At 38.1% G+C, this 18606-nt stretch overlaps 1 protein-coding gene across 8 annotated transcripts in view; it reads left to right on the top strand.

Moving 5' to 3' along the window:
* Positions 1-18606, top strand: part of TAOK3 (TAO kinase 3) — a 210017-nt gene that overhangs the window by 91313 nt on the left and 100098 nt on the right. For all 8 annotated transcript variants that reach the window (XM_078337405.1, XM_078337406.1, XM_002753065.4 and 5 more), the window contains 2 exons: positions 935-1039; positions 11141-11353. Coding sequence is in view for 6 of the 8 variants with exons in the window: in XM_002753065.4 (XP_002753111.1) it covers positions 11234-11353 (120 nt within the window). In the remaining 2 variants the exon portion in view is untranslated. The remainder of the gene's footprint in view (positions 1-934; positions 1040-11140; positions 11354-18606) is intronic.

Genomic DNA, 18606 nt, shown 5'->3' with positions numbered 1-18606 from the left:
TTAAAATGACCTTTCGGAACAGTATTTGGTGACATGGCCAAATACTCATAGAGTTAGATAAAAGGGGTGAACTAAGGAATTACATGTATAATGTGATCTCAGCTGCATTTTAAAAGTGCGTGAAGAAATAAATACATGCATGGGGAAAAGTATGCCAAATTGTTAATGGAATTTTGCCTGGATAGGATTATGGATTTTGCTCTTTTTTTTTTTTTTTTGAGACAGAGTCTCGCTCTGTCGCTCAGGCTGAAGTGAAGTGATGCAGTCTTGGCTCACTGCAGCCTCCACCTCCAGGGTTCAAGCAATTCTCCTGCCTCAGCCTCCTGAGTGGGATTATAGATGCATGCCACAACGCCCAGCTAATTCTCGTATTTTTGGTAGAGATGGGGGTTCACCATGTTGATCAGGCTGGTCTGGAACTCCTGACTTCATGATCTGCCCGCCTTGGCCTCCCAAAATGCTGGGATTACAGGCGTCAGTCACTGCACCCAGCCTGGCATGTACTTCTTTAATAGATAATTAAAAATAATCATCACCTCAAAAGTGTGGAAGATTGGTTATAGGAAAGCCTAGAAAAGGAAAGGTAGAGTAATCAATGCTACTGACAGAGAATCAGTAGCATTACCACGTGCTGTCTGATTAGTCCTGTCTACTGGTAGCCTCTATTAAGTTACCCTGGACACAAACAAACAGTAGAAGCCTCAGTATAGATTCTGAAATCTATTGACACATTTGTTTCCCAGATAGAGTAGCTTGTGTCTTTGTTATGAGCATCTTACCTTTTAAATTTGCCATCTACAAACAGATGAAGATAAAATTTTAACTTTGTAATATTACATTAGTAAATATGTACCACGAGTAAATAACTACCACATGAGCAATTATTGCTTCTTTAATTTTGCCAGTAATTATGTATTTTGTTATTTTTCCATAGGTTGCATCATAAATACAAAGGACTGAAGTTATAAAAGAGAAAAAAGAAGATTGCTGCTAAAATGAATCTGAGCAATATGGTATATTTTGTGCCACACACAAAAAGGTATTGTCCATAGATCTACAACTTAGCTTTCTTTTAAATAGATGGAAAAAAAATTGTTTTCTGAATGAATTTTTATCTTTGAAAGAAAAATAAAAGGGAAAGTAAAAATATTAATAAAATTGGAATAAAATATTCTTTTATAAAAATGTTTGTTTCAATTTATTTCCTAAATTTTTTTTTCTTCTCAGTTATGGTTTCTGTTATGAATAATTATTTGGTTGAAAGAAATTAGCTTAGTTAAATTTTTTTGATTCCTATTGTCAAATTATTTTCTGGAAATATATATATATTGCCATTTTTTGTTGTAGTACTTTATAGTTAGATTTCAAATTACCTAAAAGGTTTTGTATCGCTTTTCTTCTAATTACAGAAGTAACAGACTTTGCAAAACAAAATTTTAGAAAATACATGGAAACAAAAATAAGGAAATAAAAAAATTACCCAAAGTTTCAACACCTAACTTCAGATAAAACACAAGCTACAAAGAAACCAAAACTCATAGGTCAAAGAAGTCATGTTTCCCGTATGCACCGTCATATTCCTTCTGTGCTTTCCCTAATTGTACCTCACCTCTTTTGCTAAACAAAACAAACAAGAAACTGCCTTATATGAATTCCCAAAAGTGTATTATTACTAGGTTTAAAGAGTATACTTATCCTATTCTTCCAGCAGTGTATGAAACTATTTCCTTATACTCTTGTGAGAAAAAAAGTATCTTTTTTCTCTTATTTTGCCTATTTGGTGGGTGAAGTGAGATGTCATATTATTTCTATTTTTGTTTCTTTGATCATTAGTGAAGTTACAAGATTCATATTTTAAATGGACACTGCTGTTTCTTTTTTTAATTTCCTGCCTGTCTCTTTTGAGTTTTAGGTAAGTGTGTGTGTGTGTGTTGTGTGTGTGTTGTGTGTTTGTGTGTGTGTGTGTTCATCTTTCTGATACTAAGATTAGCTTTTAACTGACAAACATTTTACACAAATTTTCTCTACTTCATTTGATTTCTTTTTCTTTCTTTTTTCTTTTATTTGTTTATTTTTGCCCCCCTCTCCGCTTTTTTTTTGAGATGGAGTCTCATTCTGTCACCCAGGTAAGAGTGATGTGGTGCAATGTCGGCTCACTGCAACCTCTGCCTTCCAGGTTCAAGCAGTTCTCTCACTTCAGTCTCCCAAATAGCTGGGATTACAGGCATGCACCATGACGCCCAGCTAATTTTTTTTTTTTTTTTTTGAGACAGAGTCTCACTGTGTCACCAGGTGCCAGGCTGGAGTGCCGTGGCGTGATCTCGGCTCACTGCAGCCTCTGCCTCCTGGGTTCAAGCAGTTATCCTGCCTCAGCTTCCCGAGTAGCTGGGACTATAAGCATACACTACCACACCCAGCTAATTTTTTGTATTTTAGTAAAGACAGGGTTTCACCATATTGGCCAGGATGGTCTCAATGTCTTGACCTCATGATCTGCCTGCCTTGGCCTCCCAAAGTGCTGGGATTACAGGCATGAGCTACCACGCCCGGCCTGATTTCAATTTGGTACATTGCATGTTTCTAAAACTACCTTATTGATGTATAACATAATACAATAATCTGAACTTATTTAAAGAGCATAATTTCTTTTAACAGGTATGTATCTGTGAAACCATCATCATAGTGGAAAGAAACATATCCACTATCACTCCCAAAAAGATTCATCATGCCCTTTTTTAGCCCCTCCAACTACTCCTTTTTACCTGCCTTTCCCACCCCCATCCCCCAGGTAACCACTGATGTGATTTCTATCTCTTTAAATTAGTTTGCATTTTCCAGAATTCTATATAAATGAAATCATAAAGTATATACTATTTTTTATCTGACTTCTTTTACACAGCATAAATTATTTTCGGATTCATTCCTGTTATAGTGTATATTTATAGTTCCTTTTATTGCCAAGTTACAGTTCATTGTATTTATCACAGACTGCTTATGCATTCATTTGCTGATGTACATTTGGGTTGTTTCCAGTTTTGGCTATTAAAGCTGCTGGAACATTTGTATACAGGGCTTTGTGCTGATATATGCTTTCATTTGTCTTGGGTAAATACTTAAGAGTATAATGGCTACATCATATGATAGGTATATGTTTAGATTTTTAAGAAACTGCCCAATAATAAAGTTTGAGATTATTTTATGCTAGCTCTCCAACTTTGTCCTGTTTTCAAAGTTGCTTTGCTTATTCTGGTTCCTTTGAATTCTCATGAATTTTAGAATAAGCTTCTCAACTTCTATGTCTAAAGAAAAATGTTGAGTCTTACAATTTATAAACAGTATATCCCTTCATTATGTCTTTATATCATTCTTATTTTGTCATTTTCAGTGTACAGGTCTTATATATCCTTTGTTAGATGTATCCCTAAGTATTTCACCTTTTTTCCTTTTTTTTTGAGATGTGCCTCTGTCACCCAGGCTGGAGTGCCGCAGCACAATCTCAGCTCACTGCAATCTCCACCTCCTGGTTTCAAGCAATTCTCCTATCTCAGCCTCCCAAGTAGCTGGGATTTCAGGCATGTGACACCACGCCTGGCTAATTTTTGTATTTTTAGTAGAGACGGGTTTTCACCGTGTTGACCAGGCTGGTCTTGAACTCCTGACCTCAAGTGAACCACCCACCTTAGTCTCCCAAAGTGCGGGGATTATAGGTGTGAGCCACTGCGCCTGGCCCTATTTCACATTTTTTACACTACTATGATATTTTTTAAATTTGATTTTCATTTATTCACATATAGAAACATAATCATTTTAGGCCAGGTGCAGTGGCTCACACCTGTAAACCCAGCACTTTGGGAGGCCAAGGTGGGTGGGTCACTTGAAGCAAGGAGTTTAACACCAGCCTGGCCAAGGTGGCAAAACCCCATCTCTACTGAAAATGCAAAAATTAGCCAGACATGCTGGTGCATGCCTGTAATCCCATCTACTCAGGTGGCTGAGGCACAAGAATTGCTAGAACCCAGGAGGCAGATGTTGCAGTGAGCCAAAGTCATGCCACTGCACTCCAGCCCAGGTGACAGAGGACAGAATGAGACTCTGTCTCAAAAATATATATATATAGATATATATAATTTTATGTATTGATATTCTGTGCTTTTTAATAAACGAATACATTCTAATCACTTTTTTTAACAGATGATTATGTTGTTTCACAATAGTCTTACTTCTTCCTTTTCAGTCTTGATGCTTTTTTGTTTCTTTGTTTCTTGTTTACTGCACCTGCACAGCATCTGGCACATGTTTTTGTTTGGTTTGGTTTGGTTTGGTTTTGTAAAGAGAGAGGATCGTGCTGTATTGGCCAGGCTGGTCTCAAACTCCTGGTCTCAAGTTATCCTCCTGCGTTGGCCTCCCAAAGCATTAGAATTACAGACATGAGACATCACACCTAGCCCCAGCACAATGTTGAATGAAGGTGTTGAGAGTAAACATACTTGCCTCGTTCCTAATTCTGTATTTAACATGTCTTTTTTCTCTAGATACTTGTATGATTTTCTCTTTATCACGAGTTTTGAGCTATTTATTTATTTATTTTACTGTCATCACAAGTTTTGAGGTATAATTTTCTTCATGTCTCTTGTGCTTGGGGTTCATAGACCTTCTTGTATCTGTGGGTTTATACTTTTCATCAAATTTGTAATTTTTTCCACTATTACTTTCTCAAATATTTTTTTCTGTTCTAATATCTTTCCTCTCCTTCAGGGACTCCACTTAGACATACAGTAGGCCACTCGAAGATGTTCCTCAGCTCATGGATGCTCTGGGTTGGGGGTTTGGTTTTTGTTTTGTTAGTCTTTTTTCTATTTTATTTTGGATAGTTTCTGTTGCTCTATCTTCAAGTTCAGTAGTCCCTTTTTTGGCAAAGTCTCCTCTGCTTTGCATCACATGCAGAGTATTTTTAATTTCAGACATTGTAGCTTTCACCTCTAAAGGTTTAATTTGAGGGCTAGGTATGGTGGCTCACAGTTCAAATCCCAGCACTTTGGGAGGTCGAGGTGGATGGATCACTTTAGGTCAGGAATTTGTCACCAGCCTGGCCAACATGGTGAAACCCTGTCTCTACTAAACATGCAAAAATTAGCTGCATGTGGTGGCACATGCCTGTAATTCCAGCTACTCGGGAGGCTGAGGCAGGAGAATTGCTTGAACCTGGGAGGCAGAGGTTGCAGTGAGCTGAGATTTCACCACTGCACTCCAGCCTGGGCGAAAGAACGAGATTCCATCTCACTTTATCTCAGAATAAGTACATACATACATACATACATACATAAAATAAAGGTTTAGTTTGAATTTGTTTATATTTTGTCTGTCTCTGCTTTACATGTTCGATATTTTCTCTAAACTTTTCCATATGTGGAATACAACCATACTAAATGTTTAATGTCCTTGATCACTAATTGTAACATAGATCATCTATGTCAATTGTGGTTTGGTTTCAATTATTTTTCTCCTCATTATGAGTCATATTTGCTTGCTTTTCTGCATGCCTGGTAATTTTTTATGTAATGTTAGTTTTTTGTTTGTTTGTTTTGAGATGGAGTCTTGCTCTTTACATTTTTGGATACTGGATATTTTTATATTCCTTTAAGCATTCTTGGACTTTGTTTTGGAATGCAGTTAAGTTACTTGGAAATAATTTCATCCTTTAGATCTTGCTTTTAAAATTTGTTAGAGACAGGCACAATTGGTTACACCTGTAACCCCAGTACTTTGAGAGGCAGAGGCAGGAGGATCATGAGCCCAGGAGGTTGAGGCTAAAATGAGCCATGGTTGTACCCTGGCACTCCAGCCTAGGCAACAGAGCAAGACCCTGTCTCACAGATAAAAAAATAAAATAAAATTTGTTAGGCATCACAGACCAGCATTTAGTCTAGGGTCCCTGCTATGAAGACAAGACTCTGCTGAATAGCTTCCAGAATGCCCTGTGAATTATGAGATTTCCTGTCCTGGCTAGGGGGGACAAGTACTATCTGTAGTCTCTATTCCTTTCAGATTGTTTTTTTCCCCTGGTCTAAGGTAGTTTTCTCATATGCATGCACTAATCAGTGCTCAGCTGAAGACTTGAGGGGAACCCTTTGCCAGTCTCCACATCCTGTTTCTTTGCTGCTCTCTTCTATTTGGCACTCTGTCCTGCCAACTCTACCCACCCTGGTCGACCAGGGCTGTCATCTTTGTCTCCTCAACTTAGGGAGTTCACAGGCTCTAACTGGATTTCCCCTGTCTCCACCATGGCCTAGAAATTCTCCCAGGGCATTAAGCTCAAACAATTAATGGCTTACATCATTTGCTTGTCTTCTGTTAAGGATCATTGTCTTTCTTTGCCAGATATCCATTGTCTTCAATTACCATCATTTATATGTTTTATACAGCGTTATCCAGTGTTTTATCCAGCGTGCAGTAGATTTTTGGCTCACTGCAACCGTGACCTCCAGGCTAAGGTGATCCGTCCACCTCAGCTTCCCGAGTAGCTGGGTCTACAGGCATATACCACCATGCCCAGCTAAGTTGTTATATCTTTTGTAGAGATACAACCTGTTGCCCAGGCTGGTCTCAAACTCCTGGGCTCAAGCCACCTGCCCCGTTGGCCTTCCAAAGTGCTAAGATTACAGGCATGAATCACTGTACCGAGCCTTGTTCAGTGTTGTTTTTTTGTTTGTTTGTTTGTTTGTTTGTTTGTTTGTTTGTTTGTTTGTTTTGAGACAGAGTCTTGCTCTGTTGCCAGGCTGGAGTATAGTGGAGGAATCTTGCTTCGCTGCAACCTCCACCTCCTGAGTTCCAGCGATTCCCCTGCCTCACCCTCCTGAGTAGCTGGGAAGACAAGCACGCCCCACCGCACCTGGCTAATTTTTTCTATTTTAATAGAGACAGGATTTCACTGTGCTGGCCAGGATGGTCTTGATCTCCTGACCTCATGATCCATCCACCTTGGCCTTCCAGAGTACTGGGATTACAGGTGTGAGCCATCGCGCCCAGCCTGTCCAGTGTTTTAATTGTTCCTGGTGGTAAATAATAAATACAGCCCCTGTTACTCCATCTTGGCTAGAAGCAGAAGTCCCTTCATTATGTGTTTAAGGTAAAGAAGTTATTAATTATATATAGTCAAGCTTATTGATACTAGTTTATGGCTTTTGCTTCTGATATCTGGCTAAGTAATTAAATATTCACTTGCAATTTGTTCTAGAAGTTTTTATGGTCTCGTTTTAACATTTAAATGTTTGTTTCTTCATAAAATGATTTTAGTCTATAATCTGCGTTTTCCCCCCAAATCCATAGCACTTAGTTTTATTCACATGAAAGCCAAAATATTCAAAAGTTTATGATGTATTTTGGTGATTGAAAAGATTTTAATGATCATAAGTTCAGTTCATAGGTCTTTTTGGTTTTCTTAAATACAGTTTCCTCATTTGCCTTGTATGCATTGTGTCCGAAAAGGCCTATGTCTTTGATTTAATCCATTGTTTCTTTTTTTGTTGTTCTCAGATATGAGCAATAAAAACAAAACACTTTTTGAGCTCTTATTTTGTGCTTTCATTTACCTGATTGACAAATAGCTGGATTTAATTTACATTCCCAGTAGTATTGATGTAGTAACATCATGCTTGATTATTGGCATCTATGGATTGGCAGGATGACTGCGTAGGATTACAGGTGCATTGTTGGCGGAGGGATACTTTTTTCTATGTAAACCTTCAGTGGTGCCCCTCAGATAAAGTCTCAACTTCTTAATATGGTTTAAAGGGCCTTTTTTTTTTTTTTTTTTTTTTTTTTAAGACGGAGCCTTGCTCTGTCGCCATGCTGGAGTGCAGTGGCGCAATCTCGGCTCACTGCAACCTCCGCTCACTGCAACCTCCGCTCACTGCAACCTCCGCTCACTGCAACCTCTGCCTCCTGGGTTCAAGCGATTCTTCCGCCTCAGCCTCCCGAGTAGCCGGGACTACAGGCGCGTGCCACCACACCCAGCTATTTTTTGTATTTTTAGTAGAGATGGGGTTTCATCACGGCAAGGATGGTGTCGATCTCTTGACCTCGTGATCCGCCCGCCTCCGCCTCCCAAAGTGCTGGGATTACAGGCGTGAGCCACCGCGCCCGGCTAAAGGGCGTTTTGTAATTTTCCTTGACTCAACAACAGCTTCATGTTTTCTCCTTCCAACTCTCCCATACAATTAATATTGAATGAACTGGTTTTATTTTCCCTAGAAAGGCATGCTTTTTCATGTCCAAGTCAAAAATAGACTGGGTCACCTATAATATCCTTATATTTAAAAATATTTGTTTTCCTCTCATAATCCAAACAGATTCTTTTTTTTTTTTTTTTAAAAGATGGGGTTTCACCCTGATGGCCAGGATGGTCTTAAGCTCCTGACCACAGGTGATCCACCCACCTCAGCCTCCCAAAGTGCTAGAATTACAGGAGTGAGCCACCGCACCCGGCCAATCCAGTCAGTTATAACCATTTTATCATTTGTGTCATTATAATTTAATGTCTATAAGTCCATTTGACTTCTAAGTCTTCTAAGGATAGGGACCACATCCCATTTTATCTCCAAAACCCAGTATAGGGTCTGGCAAATAGTGAGCATTCAACAAATATTTGCTGAATGAAAGAATGAGCTGGGTAAGTAGATGGATCGTTAGATTGGTGACCTGTGTATCCTAGTGAACTAACTAAACTAACTCCATGAAGTAATGTATGTTGTCACCTATGGCTACTATGTCTCAAGAAAAAAATTACCTCTTAGCACTATCAGGGTTTTTTTTTGTTTTTTGTTTTTTTGAGACAGTCTTACTCTGTCACTCAGGCTGGAGTCCAATGGCGCAATCATGGCTCACTGCAACCAGCTTCAAGCAATTCTCCTGCCAGAGCCTTCCAAGTAACTGGAATTACAGGCACCTGCCACTATGCCTGACTAATTTTTGTATTTTTAGTGGAGATGGGGGTTTCACCATAATGGCCAGGCTGGTCTCAAACTCCTGACATCAGGTGATCTGCCTGCCTCAGCCACCGAAAGTGCTGGGATTACAAGCATGAGCCATTGTTCCCAGCCACTTCTTTAATTGTCTACTTTCTTTTTCTCTTCTCCTAGCATGAGACCCATTGGCCCATGTTTTGAAAAATAGTTTTATTGGCCGATAACCAAATTTCTATCTTGGTTATCTAGTTGGTCAAGGAAGAAACACAAACTATCCTGTCATAAATTTAAATGTTGGCATAAATAAATGATTATCTGGTTATGAGGGCAGAGGTTATTTAAAATGAAAATATAGATGAATGTTAACATTTCTATATTTTTCAAAAAATAAAAAAGAATCTACACCAAATAAATATATGTAACTAATGGCAGATCGATATGTGAGCATGTCAAAATGTTGTCCTTTTATTTTATTTTATTTTATTTTTTGAGAAGGAGTTTCGCTCTTGTTACCCAGGCTGGAGTGCAATGGCGCGATCTCGGCTCACCGCAACCTCCGCCTCCTGGGTTCAGGCAATTCTCCTGCCTCAGCCTCCTGAGTAGCTGGGATTACAGGCACATGCCACCATGCCCAGTTAATTTTTTGTATTTTTAGTAGAGACGGGGTTTCACCATGTTGACCAGGATGGTCTCAATCTCTTGACCTCGTGATCCACCCACCTTGGCCTCCCAAAGTGCTGGGATTACAGGCTTCAGCCACCGTGCCCGGCCTTGTTGTCCTTTTATTAATAGAAACTTTGATGTCAGAGTGTTTTATGTAGCAACAGAATAATTTGATTCTTTACATAGACATTATGCCTAGCCTCCAAATGGTAGTAATTTCTTCTAGTAGTCAATACAGAATTGTTTAATTGCCTATATTTCTATATGAATATACCACATGTCAAGAGCATGGGCTTTGCTGTTAGAGCTGAGTTTTAATTGCAGTCCTGACAAATACTGGCTTTCTGACCATGGGGAAATAGTTTAGCCTATCAAGTCTTAGTTTGTTCTCTAAAATTAAGATAATAGATAAAGTCATTATATTATGAAGCTATTGTAGGGGTTAAAGGAAATAATATATGTAGGGTTTTAGTGCTACCTGACGCATAGTGTCGATTAATAAATACCAACTGTTATTATTTCAACATTAATTACACCAACATGAATTTTTGTAACATGTTTACACTATAATTTACATTCTATACCCTTCACTCACTTGAAATGTACAATTGAATGATTTTTAGTATAGTCACAGTTATGCAGTCATCACCACAGTCAATTTTAGGACATTTTCATTGCCCCAAAAAGAAACCTTGTACCTTTTAGCTATCAACCTCTAAACCCCCCATCTCTAAGTAACCAATAATCTACTCTCTGTCTTTATAGATTTGCCTATTCTGGAAATTTCACATATATATATGGAACCATACAATATGTGGTCTTTTGTGACTGGTGTCTTTCATTTGGCATAATTTTTACAAGGTTCATTTATGTTGCAGCCTGTACCAATACTTCATTCCTTTTTATTGCTGAATAATATTCCATTATATGGATATACCACATTTTGTTTATTCTTTCACCAGTTGATGGACATTTGGGTTTTTTCCACCCTCTGGTTATTATGAAAAATGGTGCTATGAACATTTGTGCACAAGTTTTTATGTGAACATATGTTTTCATTTCTCTTGGGTGTATATGTGTACTTAGGAGTGAAAACTGGGTCAAATGGTAACTCGATATTTAAGTTTTTGTTGAACAGTAGGGCTGTTTTCTAAAATGGCACAGCCAACAGCAGTGTTAGAGGGCTCTGATTTCTCCACATTTTCACAAACACTTATCTTACTTTTTGACTATCACTATCCTAGTGAGGATGCAATGGTATCTCACTGTGGTTTTAATTTTCATTTCTCTAATAAGTAATGATATTCAGGATCTTTTCATATGCTAATGGTCATTTGTATATCTTTTTGGAGAAATGGCAATTCGGATCCTATATCTGTTCTTTATTTGGGTTTTTTGTCCTTTTGTTATTGAATTGTGAGACCAAGAGGCTTTTTAATATTTATATGTATTTGTACTGCCACCAAATAAAATGTGTTAGAAATAATTTAATGGCAAACCCTATTTTTCTACAGGTACTGAACATTTACCAAAAAAGAAATAAATTGTCAATGAGAAATAAAGCTAACTAGGATATCAAAAAGCAGAGTGCCTGCTGTACTGGCATCATGCGTAAAGGAGTGCTTAAGGACCCAGAGCTTGCCGATCTGTTCTACAAAGATGATCCTGAGGAACTTTTTATTGGTTTGCATGAAATTGGACATGGAAGTTTTGGAGCAGTTTATTTTGTAAGTACTTAAAGATAGTTGTTTAGAAAGATCAAATTAGGAAAGGTTGAACTCTAGGCCTGGCACAGTGACTCATACCTATAATCCTAGCATTTTGCAAGGCTAACGTGGGAGGCTCCCTTGAGGTCAGGAGTTCAAGACCAACTTGGGCAACATAGCATGACCCTATCTCCACAAAAACCTAAAATAAAATAAAGTTTGAACTCTACATTTTCTCTACACATAGCTATTACTCATAAAATAAGTTTGATTTCAGTGATTTTTCTATAAATAAATGATATCTGCAGTGGAGGCAAATAGTCATCGCTGAGAAGCCAGTTCCAGAATCCTAGGCTTTATTCAATTCAGTGGTATTTGTCTCAACTTACTCACCTATTAAAGTAGTATAAGAAAGTTAAGAGCCTGAAGTTAAGCTTTGTGTATTTCCACTGTATGCTAAGCTCTGTCCTGCCTGAGAACCTTATATATATGCTATTCCCCCAACCTAGAAAACTGCACATTACATCCCCATCCTTGTCTGTTCATCCTACAAGTTTTACCTTAGTATTACTTCTGCAAGATACCCTTTACTGTTCAGCCCTCCACCCCTAAATCAATACTTTATGATTTCATAACATCCTGTGCTTGTATTTTGTTGCATTTATCACATATACATAATTGTTGTAATAAAATTGTTGTAATAAAACAACTACATATACAATTTTTTGCTTTATATATGTCTCTTTCCCTAAATAACAATGTCATGAGGACAGGGGTTATGTCTATCTTGTTCATCATTATATTTCCAAGAACTGGTGTGATGTCTGACTTTAGTAGGAATTTGATAAATACTGGATGGATGGATGGATGGTAGACAGACAGATAAACAGATGAACAGACAACTGTTCAGAGAAAGGGACTGACAGATTTATAGTGGCAATCATGTCAAGTCAGTATTTTGGTTAAGGGGTGCAAGGCTGTCCCCCTAGAATCAGTTGCAGTTCCAAGAATATGACTGTCTTCTGATGAGAAAAACAAGAAATAGCCAAAATTTTAACACAACTTATTCTCCTGAAATTTATTAAATAAAATACAGTTTGTCTGTTTGTTTTGTGACGGAGTCTTGTTCTGTCACCCAGGCTGGAGTGCAGTGTGGCACAATCTCGACTCACTACAACCTCCACCTTCTGTGTTTAAGTGATTCTTCCACCTCAGGCACCTGCCATCATGCCTGGCTAATTTTTGTATTTTTGTAGAGATGGGGTTTTTACCATGTTGGCCAGGCTAGTCTTGAACTCCTGACCTCAAGTGATCCACCCAAGTCGGCCTCCCAAAATGCTGGGATTACAGGCGTAAGCCACTGTGCCCGGCCAAAATATAGTTATTTAATTTAATCTTGATAACTTCAGAAATTTGCTTTATTACAGTAACAAATACTTCCTTAAGCATAATAATCCATTAAAGCAAATAATAAATTAAGTACTAATTATTATCTACTTCTCCAAACTTCTAATCAAATAATTTCTTTTTAATAAAACAGTATTGACCCTTCCTTTTAAGTGGTCCTTTATGTGCTGCCATCTGGATAGGGCTTCTCTTTAGTTGTCCTTCCAAATGAGATTTGATGAATTGCATCTTTACTTTGTCCTTTTGCTTCTAGCCAAATCTTCAGCCTGGATTTTCTCTGAACTGTTTCTCAACCATTCTGTCTGTGTTCAGCCCTACCATTACTTCTGCTTACCTCATCACCATCAATAACTTAGCTCCCACTCAAGTATATTTTGTCATTAAATACAATAAAAGATGCTGAAAAGGGTACTAATTTCCTAGTTGACACTCCCATGCTAGTGTTTAGTCAGAATAGCATTTAAGGGCCAAAGTTTTGTCTTCTTTATTCACAGAACCTCTTGTTACAAAGCATTTTTATCATACGTATACATAAAGAAATATACACAATGTGCATATATATTTTAATATATAACTTAAGAAAGAATTAAAAGGTAAATCTCTGTGTAAACACCACCCAGGTCAAGAAATAGAACACTGCCCGCATCCCAAAACCCCATCTTATGTTTTCCTCAGTCAGAACCTTCTCCGTCCCCTCAGGAGTATCCACTATTCTGATTTTTGTGGTGATTATTTTCTTACTTTTCTTTATATTTATAACCCACTTGCTCTGTACTCCTAAACAATGTAAGTTGGTTTTGCTCAATTTTGAGCTTTTTAAAAATGGAAACATAATGTATATATTCATTTGTGACCCACTTGTTTTGCTTACAGATGAATTCTTCAGTCATCTTTGTTACCTTTTCTTCTATTTCTTTAAATCTAATTCATCTTCTCAGAATCTCTCTTGGCAAGTCTCTATTTGACTCTTCTCATTTAAAAAGCAGCCAAACCCTTCTTAAAGTGCTAATGTTTCAAAACGACTACAACAAACCAAGCATGCTTTGAAACTTACTAAGAGCCATTTGTAAAAGTGGCAAAATGAGACCCAACCTACAGTAAGTAGAATGCAGAAGATCTAGTGATTTATTTGCTTTTTGGGCTAAGCCCTGTCTATTTAGCTAGAGTATGTGTTTTTTTTCAAGGTGAGGACTATTAATATTTCTTTACATCACTAAGGGCTGGCAGAATCCCATTCACAGTGGGCACTAAATATATATTATTTGTTGCTAATGATAGACTAAAGAAATGATGCAGGTACCAGAGTGGCATTGATAAACGTAATTTTATCAATTACGTTTACATACAGGCTCTGTAGTGCCTGTATATAAATGTCAAAAGTACAGGCCTATGTATACTCATAAAGCACTGAAAAACAGATTAAAAGGGAATTAACTGACACGATACTATAAAACTTAAAAAAAAGCTTTAACTTTTTTTTTTTCATACGGACTCTCGCTCTATCACACAGGCTGGAGTGCAGTGACGCGATCTTGGCTCACTGCAACCTCCGCCTCCCAGATTCAAGTGATTCTCCTGCCTCAGCCTGCTGAGTAGCTAGGATTACAGGCACACGTCACCACGCCCAGGTAATTTTTGTATTTTTAGTAGGGACAGGGTTTCACTGTGTTGGTCAGGCTGGTCTCGAACTCCTAATCTTGTGCTCTGCCTGCCTCCTCCCAAAGCGCTAGGATTATAGGCATGGCCACTGCACCCGGCCATCTTTAACCTTTTATCTATAGTGGTCACATTGGTAGTACCCTAAAAATTGATTTTTGTGTTGGCCAAAGTAATATTTATGTATGTTGCTTCTTACTCCCTGCTAATAGATTTTTTCCTCTTGTTACTTGTACCATACCATTATAACCAAGAAGACTGTGTTATCTCTTATTTGGACAACTGTGATTGCCTGCTTTGGTCTCTCTTCAGTCTGTTGTGCATACCTCAATGAGCTTGAAAATACAAAAATGTAAATCTGATCACATCCCCTTTTCCTATAAAGCTTTCAGGGGCTCTCCCTTGTTCTTAGGCCAAGATCAAAATTCTTACTGTAGCCAGCCTACAAGGTCCTTCATGGTCCCTATCTCAACCTGAACTATCTTCTCTCTCATTCCCATTGCTATAGCTCTGATTCCTTTCTTCTGATCATCCTTCCTGGAATCTTGCATAAACTGTTCTCTCTGAAATATTTCTCCCTTCTGTTTTCACCTTCGTAACTCCTGTTCATCCTTTAGCTCTCAGCCTAAACCTCATTTCTTCAGGGAAGGCTTTCCTGACCTTCGTAAGTCATATCCACCAGTTCGTTCTCAAAGTAACACATACCTGTTTTTGTGGCACATATCACAATTGCAATTTTATATTTTGTCTTTTATCATTTTATTTTTGTTATTGTCTGTCCTCCTTAGAGGAGTGATGGGTACTGGACCTATGAACTCACTATTTTATGTCTAGCACTTAGCCCAATTCCTGATAAATTGTGGGCAGCTAGTAAGTATTGAATGAATGAATGAATGAATGATGAAGAACTGAGAACTTGGTACTGCTAATTAGTACTTTTCATAAGTCATAGTTATGCTGGGAATCCATAAAGAATAGAGCCTGGCAGCTAGTATTTTTATACCTAAGCACTATAATTCTGTTAGCCTCAGTAGGTCACAGCTTTTACACTGAATGCTGCCAGGGAATAAACTTAGTGTGAATTGTAAGCAGGAACAGCTCTTGTTAAATCAGTCAGCTGAGAGTATATGTTATGTTCAGAGAAAACAGAAATTATTAACTTGACGAAATATTTCTGTGTGTTTGGATTTACATAAGTAATTTTGAAATTAGCAGCATTGGCTGAGCGTGGTGGCTCACGCATGTAATCCCAGCACTTTGGGAGGCCAAGGTAGGAGAATCACTTGAGCCCAGGAGTTTGAGACCAGCCTGGGCAACATAGTGGGAACCCATCTCTAAAAAAAATTTTTTTAATAAAGGAATCAGCAGCATTAACAAATGAGATAGTAAGAAAGTGTACTAAAGGAAAACAGAAAAAGAACTGAGCATGTTCATTTTTGTATTCACCTAAACACAACTCTAAAATTTATAGGTTTCTAGATCTCCTTTGTTGAATTCAGTATGTTATCCATAACCCACCTAAAGCAAATACTTTGTCTTTCTGGATATAATTACCTTTTAGTTGAGGCTCAAAAAATAGGGCAAAAGGAAAGCTTTTTCACTTCTTAAATTTTTTTTTATTCATTTATTTAGAGACAGGATCTCACTCTGTCACCCAGGCTGGGGTACAGTGGTGTGATCATAGCTCACTATAATCCTGAACCCCTGGACTCAAGCAATCCTACTGCCTCTGCCTCTTGAGTAGGTAGCTAGGACTACAAGCATGTGCCACTACACCCAGCTAATTTGGTTTTTAATTTTTTTTTTGTAGAGACAGGGTTTTGCTGTTTTATTTTTTTTCCTTTTAGACGAGTTTCTCTCTCTGTCACTGAGGCTGGAGTGCGGTGGCACAATCTTGGCTCACTGCAACCTCTGCCTCCTGGGTACAAGCAATTCTCCTGCCTCAGTCTCCCTAGTAGCTGGAATTACAGACATGTTCCACCACGCCCAGCTAATTTTCATATTTTTAGTAAAGATAGCATTTCACCATGTTGGCTAGACTGGTCTCAAACCCCTGACCTCAGGTGATCCACCCGCCTCTGCCTCTCAAAGTGCTGGGATTACCAGCATGATTACTGGTCTCCCAAAGTGCTCGGATTACAGGCCTGAGCTACCGCACCCGGCCTGCCTCCTAAATTAACATAATGTTTTATATTTGTCTATAAAATAGCAAAAGGTACAGCTGGAAAATATTTAAAAATACATCATAAACACATAATAGTAAGTTCTTAATAAGTATTTATTGAATCAGTTATCTAGCTAATAGTTACTAAGACCATTGAGACTATTAGAAGTATTAAGTATGAATGTAAGTTTCAAGAACAAAATTACATGATAGATGCTGTAATCATTAATAATACTATATGGAGCACTAGAAAACCGAGACCCCATTGATAATTTCCTTTTTCTGTACTAAAACATTGATTTTTATTTTTTAAGTTTCAATCTAGCATGTTCTGACTTTTAGCTAGTGTAAAAAGTTAGAATAATCAACATTTGCATTAAAAAGTTCACATCTGGCCAGGTGCAGTAGCTCAGGCCTGTAATCCAAGCACTTTGGGAAGCCGAGGCAGGTGGATCACGAGGTCAAGAGATCAAGACCATCCTGGTCAACATGGTGAAACCCTGTCTCTACTAAAAATACAAAAAATTAACTGGGCATGGTGGCGCGTGCCTGTAATCCCAGCTACTCAGGAGGCTGAGGCAGGAGAATTGCCTGAACCCAGGAGGCGGAGGTTGTGGTGAGCCGAGATCGCGCCATTGCACTCCAGCCTGGGTAACAAGAGCGAAACTCCGTTTCAAAAAAAAAAAGAGAGAGATCGAGACCATCCTGGTCAACATGGTGAAACCCTGCCTCTACTAAAAATACAAAAATTAGCCAGGTGTGGTGGTGCGTGCTTTAGTCCCAGCTACTTGGGAGGCTGAGGCGGAAGAATCGCTTGAACCCAGTAGGCGGAGGTTGCCCTGAGCCGAGACTGTGCCACTGCGCTCCAGCCTCGTGGTAGAGCAAGACTCAGTCTCAAAAAAAAAAAAAAAAAAAAGTTTATATCTCAAGTCTCTACCTATATATTAGGATGTATAAGTGAGTGGAAGCATTAAGTTCTAATTAGTGATTATCCTATAAATGTAAGAAATATATTTTTATTACAGGGTGTTTTTTTCATGTTTCCAGTGCCAAATATAACATTGATTATAAATAACCTTAATAAGCAATTAAAAAATAATATTTTATTTCTGTGTGGTTTTTAACTAATGATTAATAATTTTTTAAAACCTCACAAGTTAAAATTTCTCATTGCCTAAGTATTTCTTAAATCTTTCCCAGACTCCTCAAGCTGTACTATATAGATTGATGCCTAAAATGTATACTTTTCAGATACAATCCCTCTAACCTTTATTGTAATACTGAATTTACATTAGCTTTTCTTTCTGATTGCCGTATAAGCATAGTCTTCATTAAAAGTTTAAAAGCCAGAACAGTGTGAGAGATTTTTGTTTTTAACAAAAGTCAGTCTGTACTTTCGGGGCTGGGTGCGGTGGCTCACGCCTGTAATCCCAGCACTTTGGGAGGCCCAGGCGGGTGGATCACGAGGTCAGGAGATCGAGACCATCCTGGTCAATATGGTGAAACCCCGTCTCTACTAAAAATACAAAAAATTAGCTGGGCATGGTGGCGCGTGACTGTAATTCCAGCTACTCGGGAGGCTGAGGCAGGAGAATTGCCTGAACCCAGGAGGCGGAGGTTGCGGTGAGCCGAGATCGCGCCATTGCACTCCAGCCTGGGTAACAAGAGCGAAACTCCGTCTCAAAAAAAAAAAAAGTCAGTCTGTACTTTCTAAATCAATAAAATACCTAAAATATGCTTTTGTGGAGTTCTGCAGATCGGAAAATTATGACCAGTATATACCTCATTAATACATAATAGGCACTTTTACTTTAGTGCTTGTTTAAAAAAAATTTTTGTAGTATGTTATTGTGGGTTTTTTTTTTTTTCATTTTGACATTCCATAAGAATCTATGGTCAAATTACTTTTATATAGTACATTATTGTTTATTGTTTAACCGTTTTTAAAAATCATAAAGAAACCGTTGTTATATCTGAGAAGCTTCATTTTATGTATTTTAAAGTACTTATATTTGAGAAAATTATTATGAATTTTTCTCTAAAATTG

Source organism: Callithrix jacchus, chromosome 9 (assembly GCF_049354715.1).
Source record: "Callithrix jacchus isolate 240 chromosome 9, calJac240_pri, whole genome shotgun sequence".
NCBI classification, from domain to species: Eukaryota; Metazoa; Chordata; class Mammalia; order Primates; family Cebidae; genus Callithrix; species Callithrix jacchus.
This window is presented reverse-complemented; position numbering and strand designations above follow the sequence as displayed.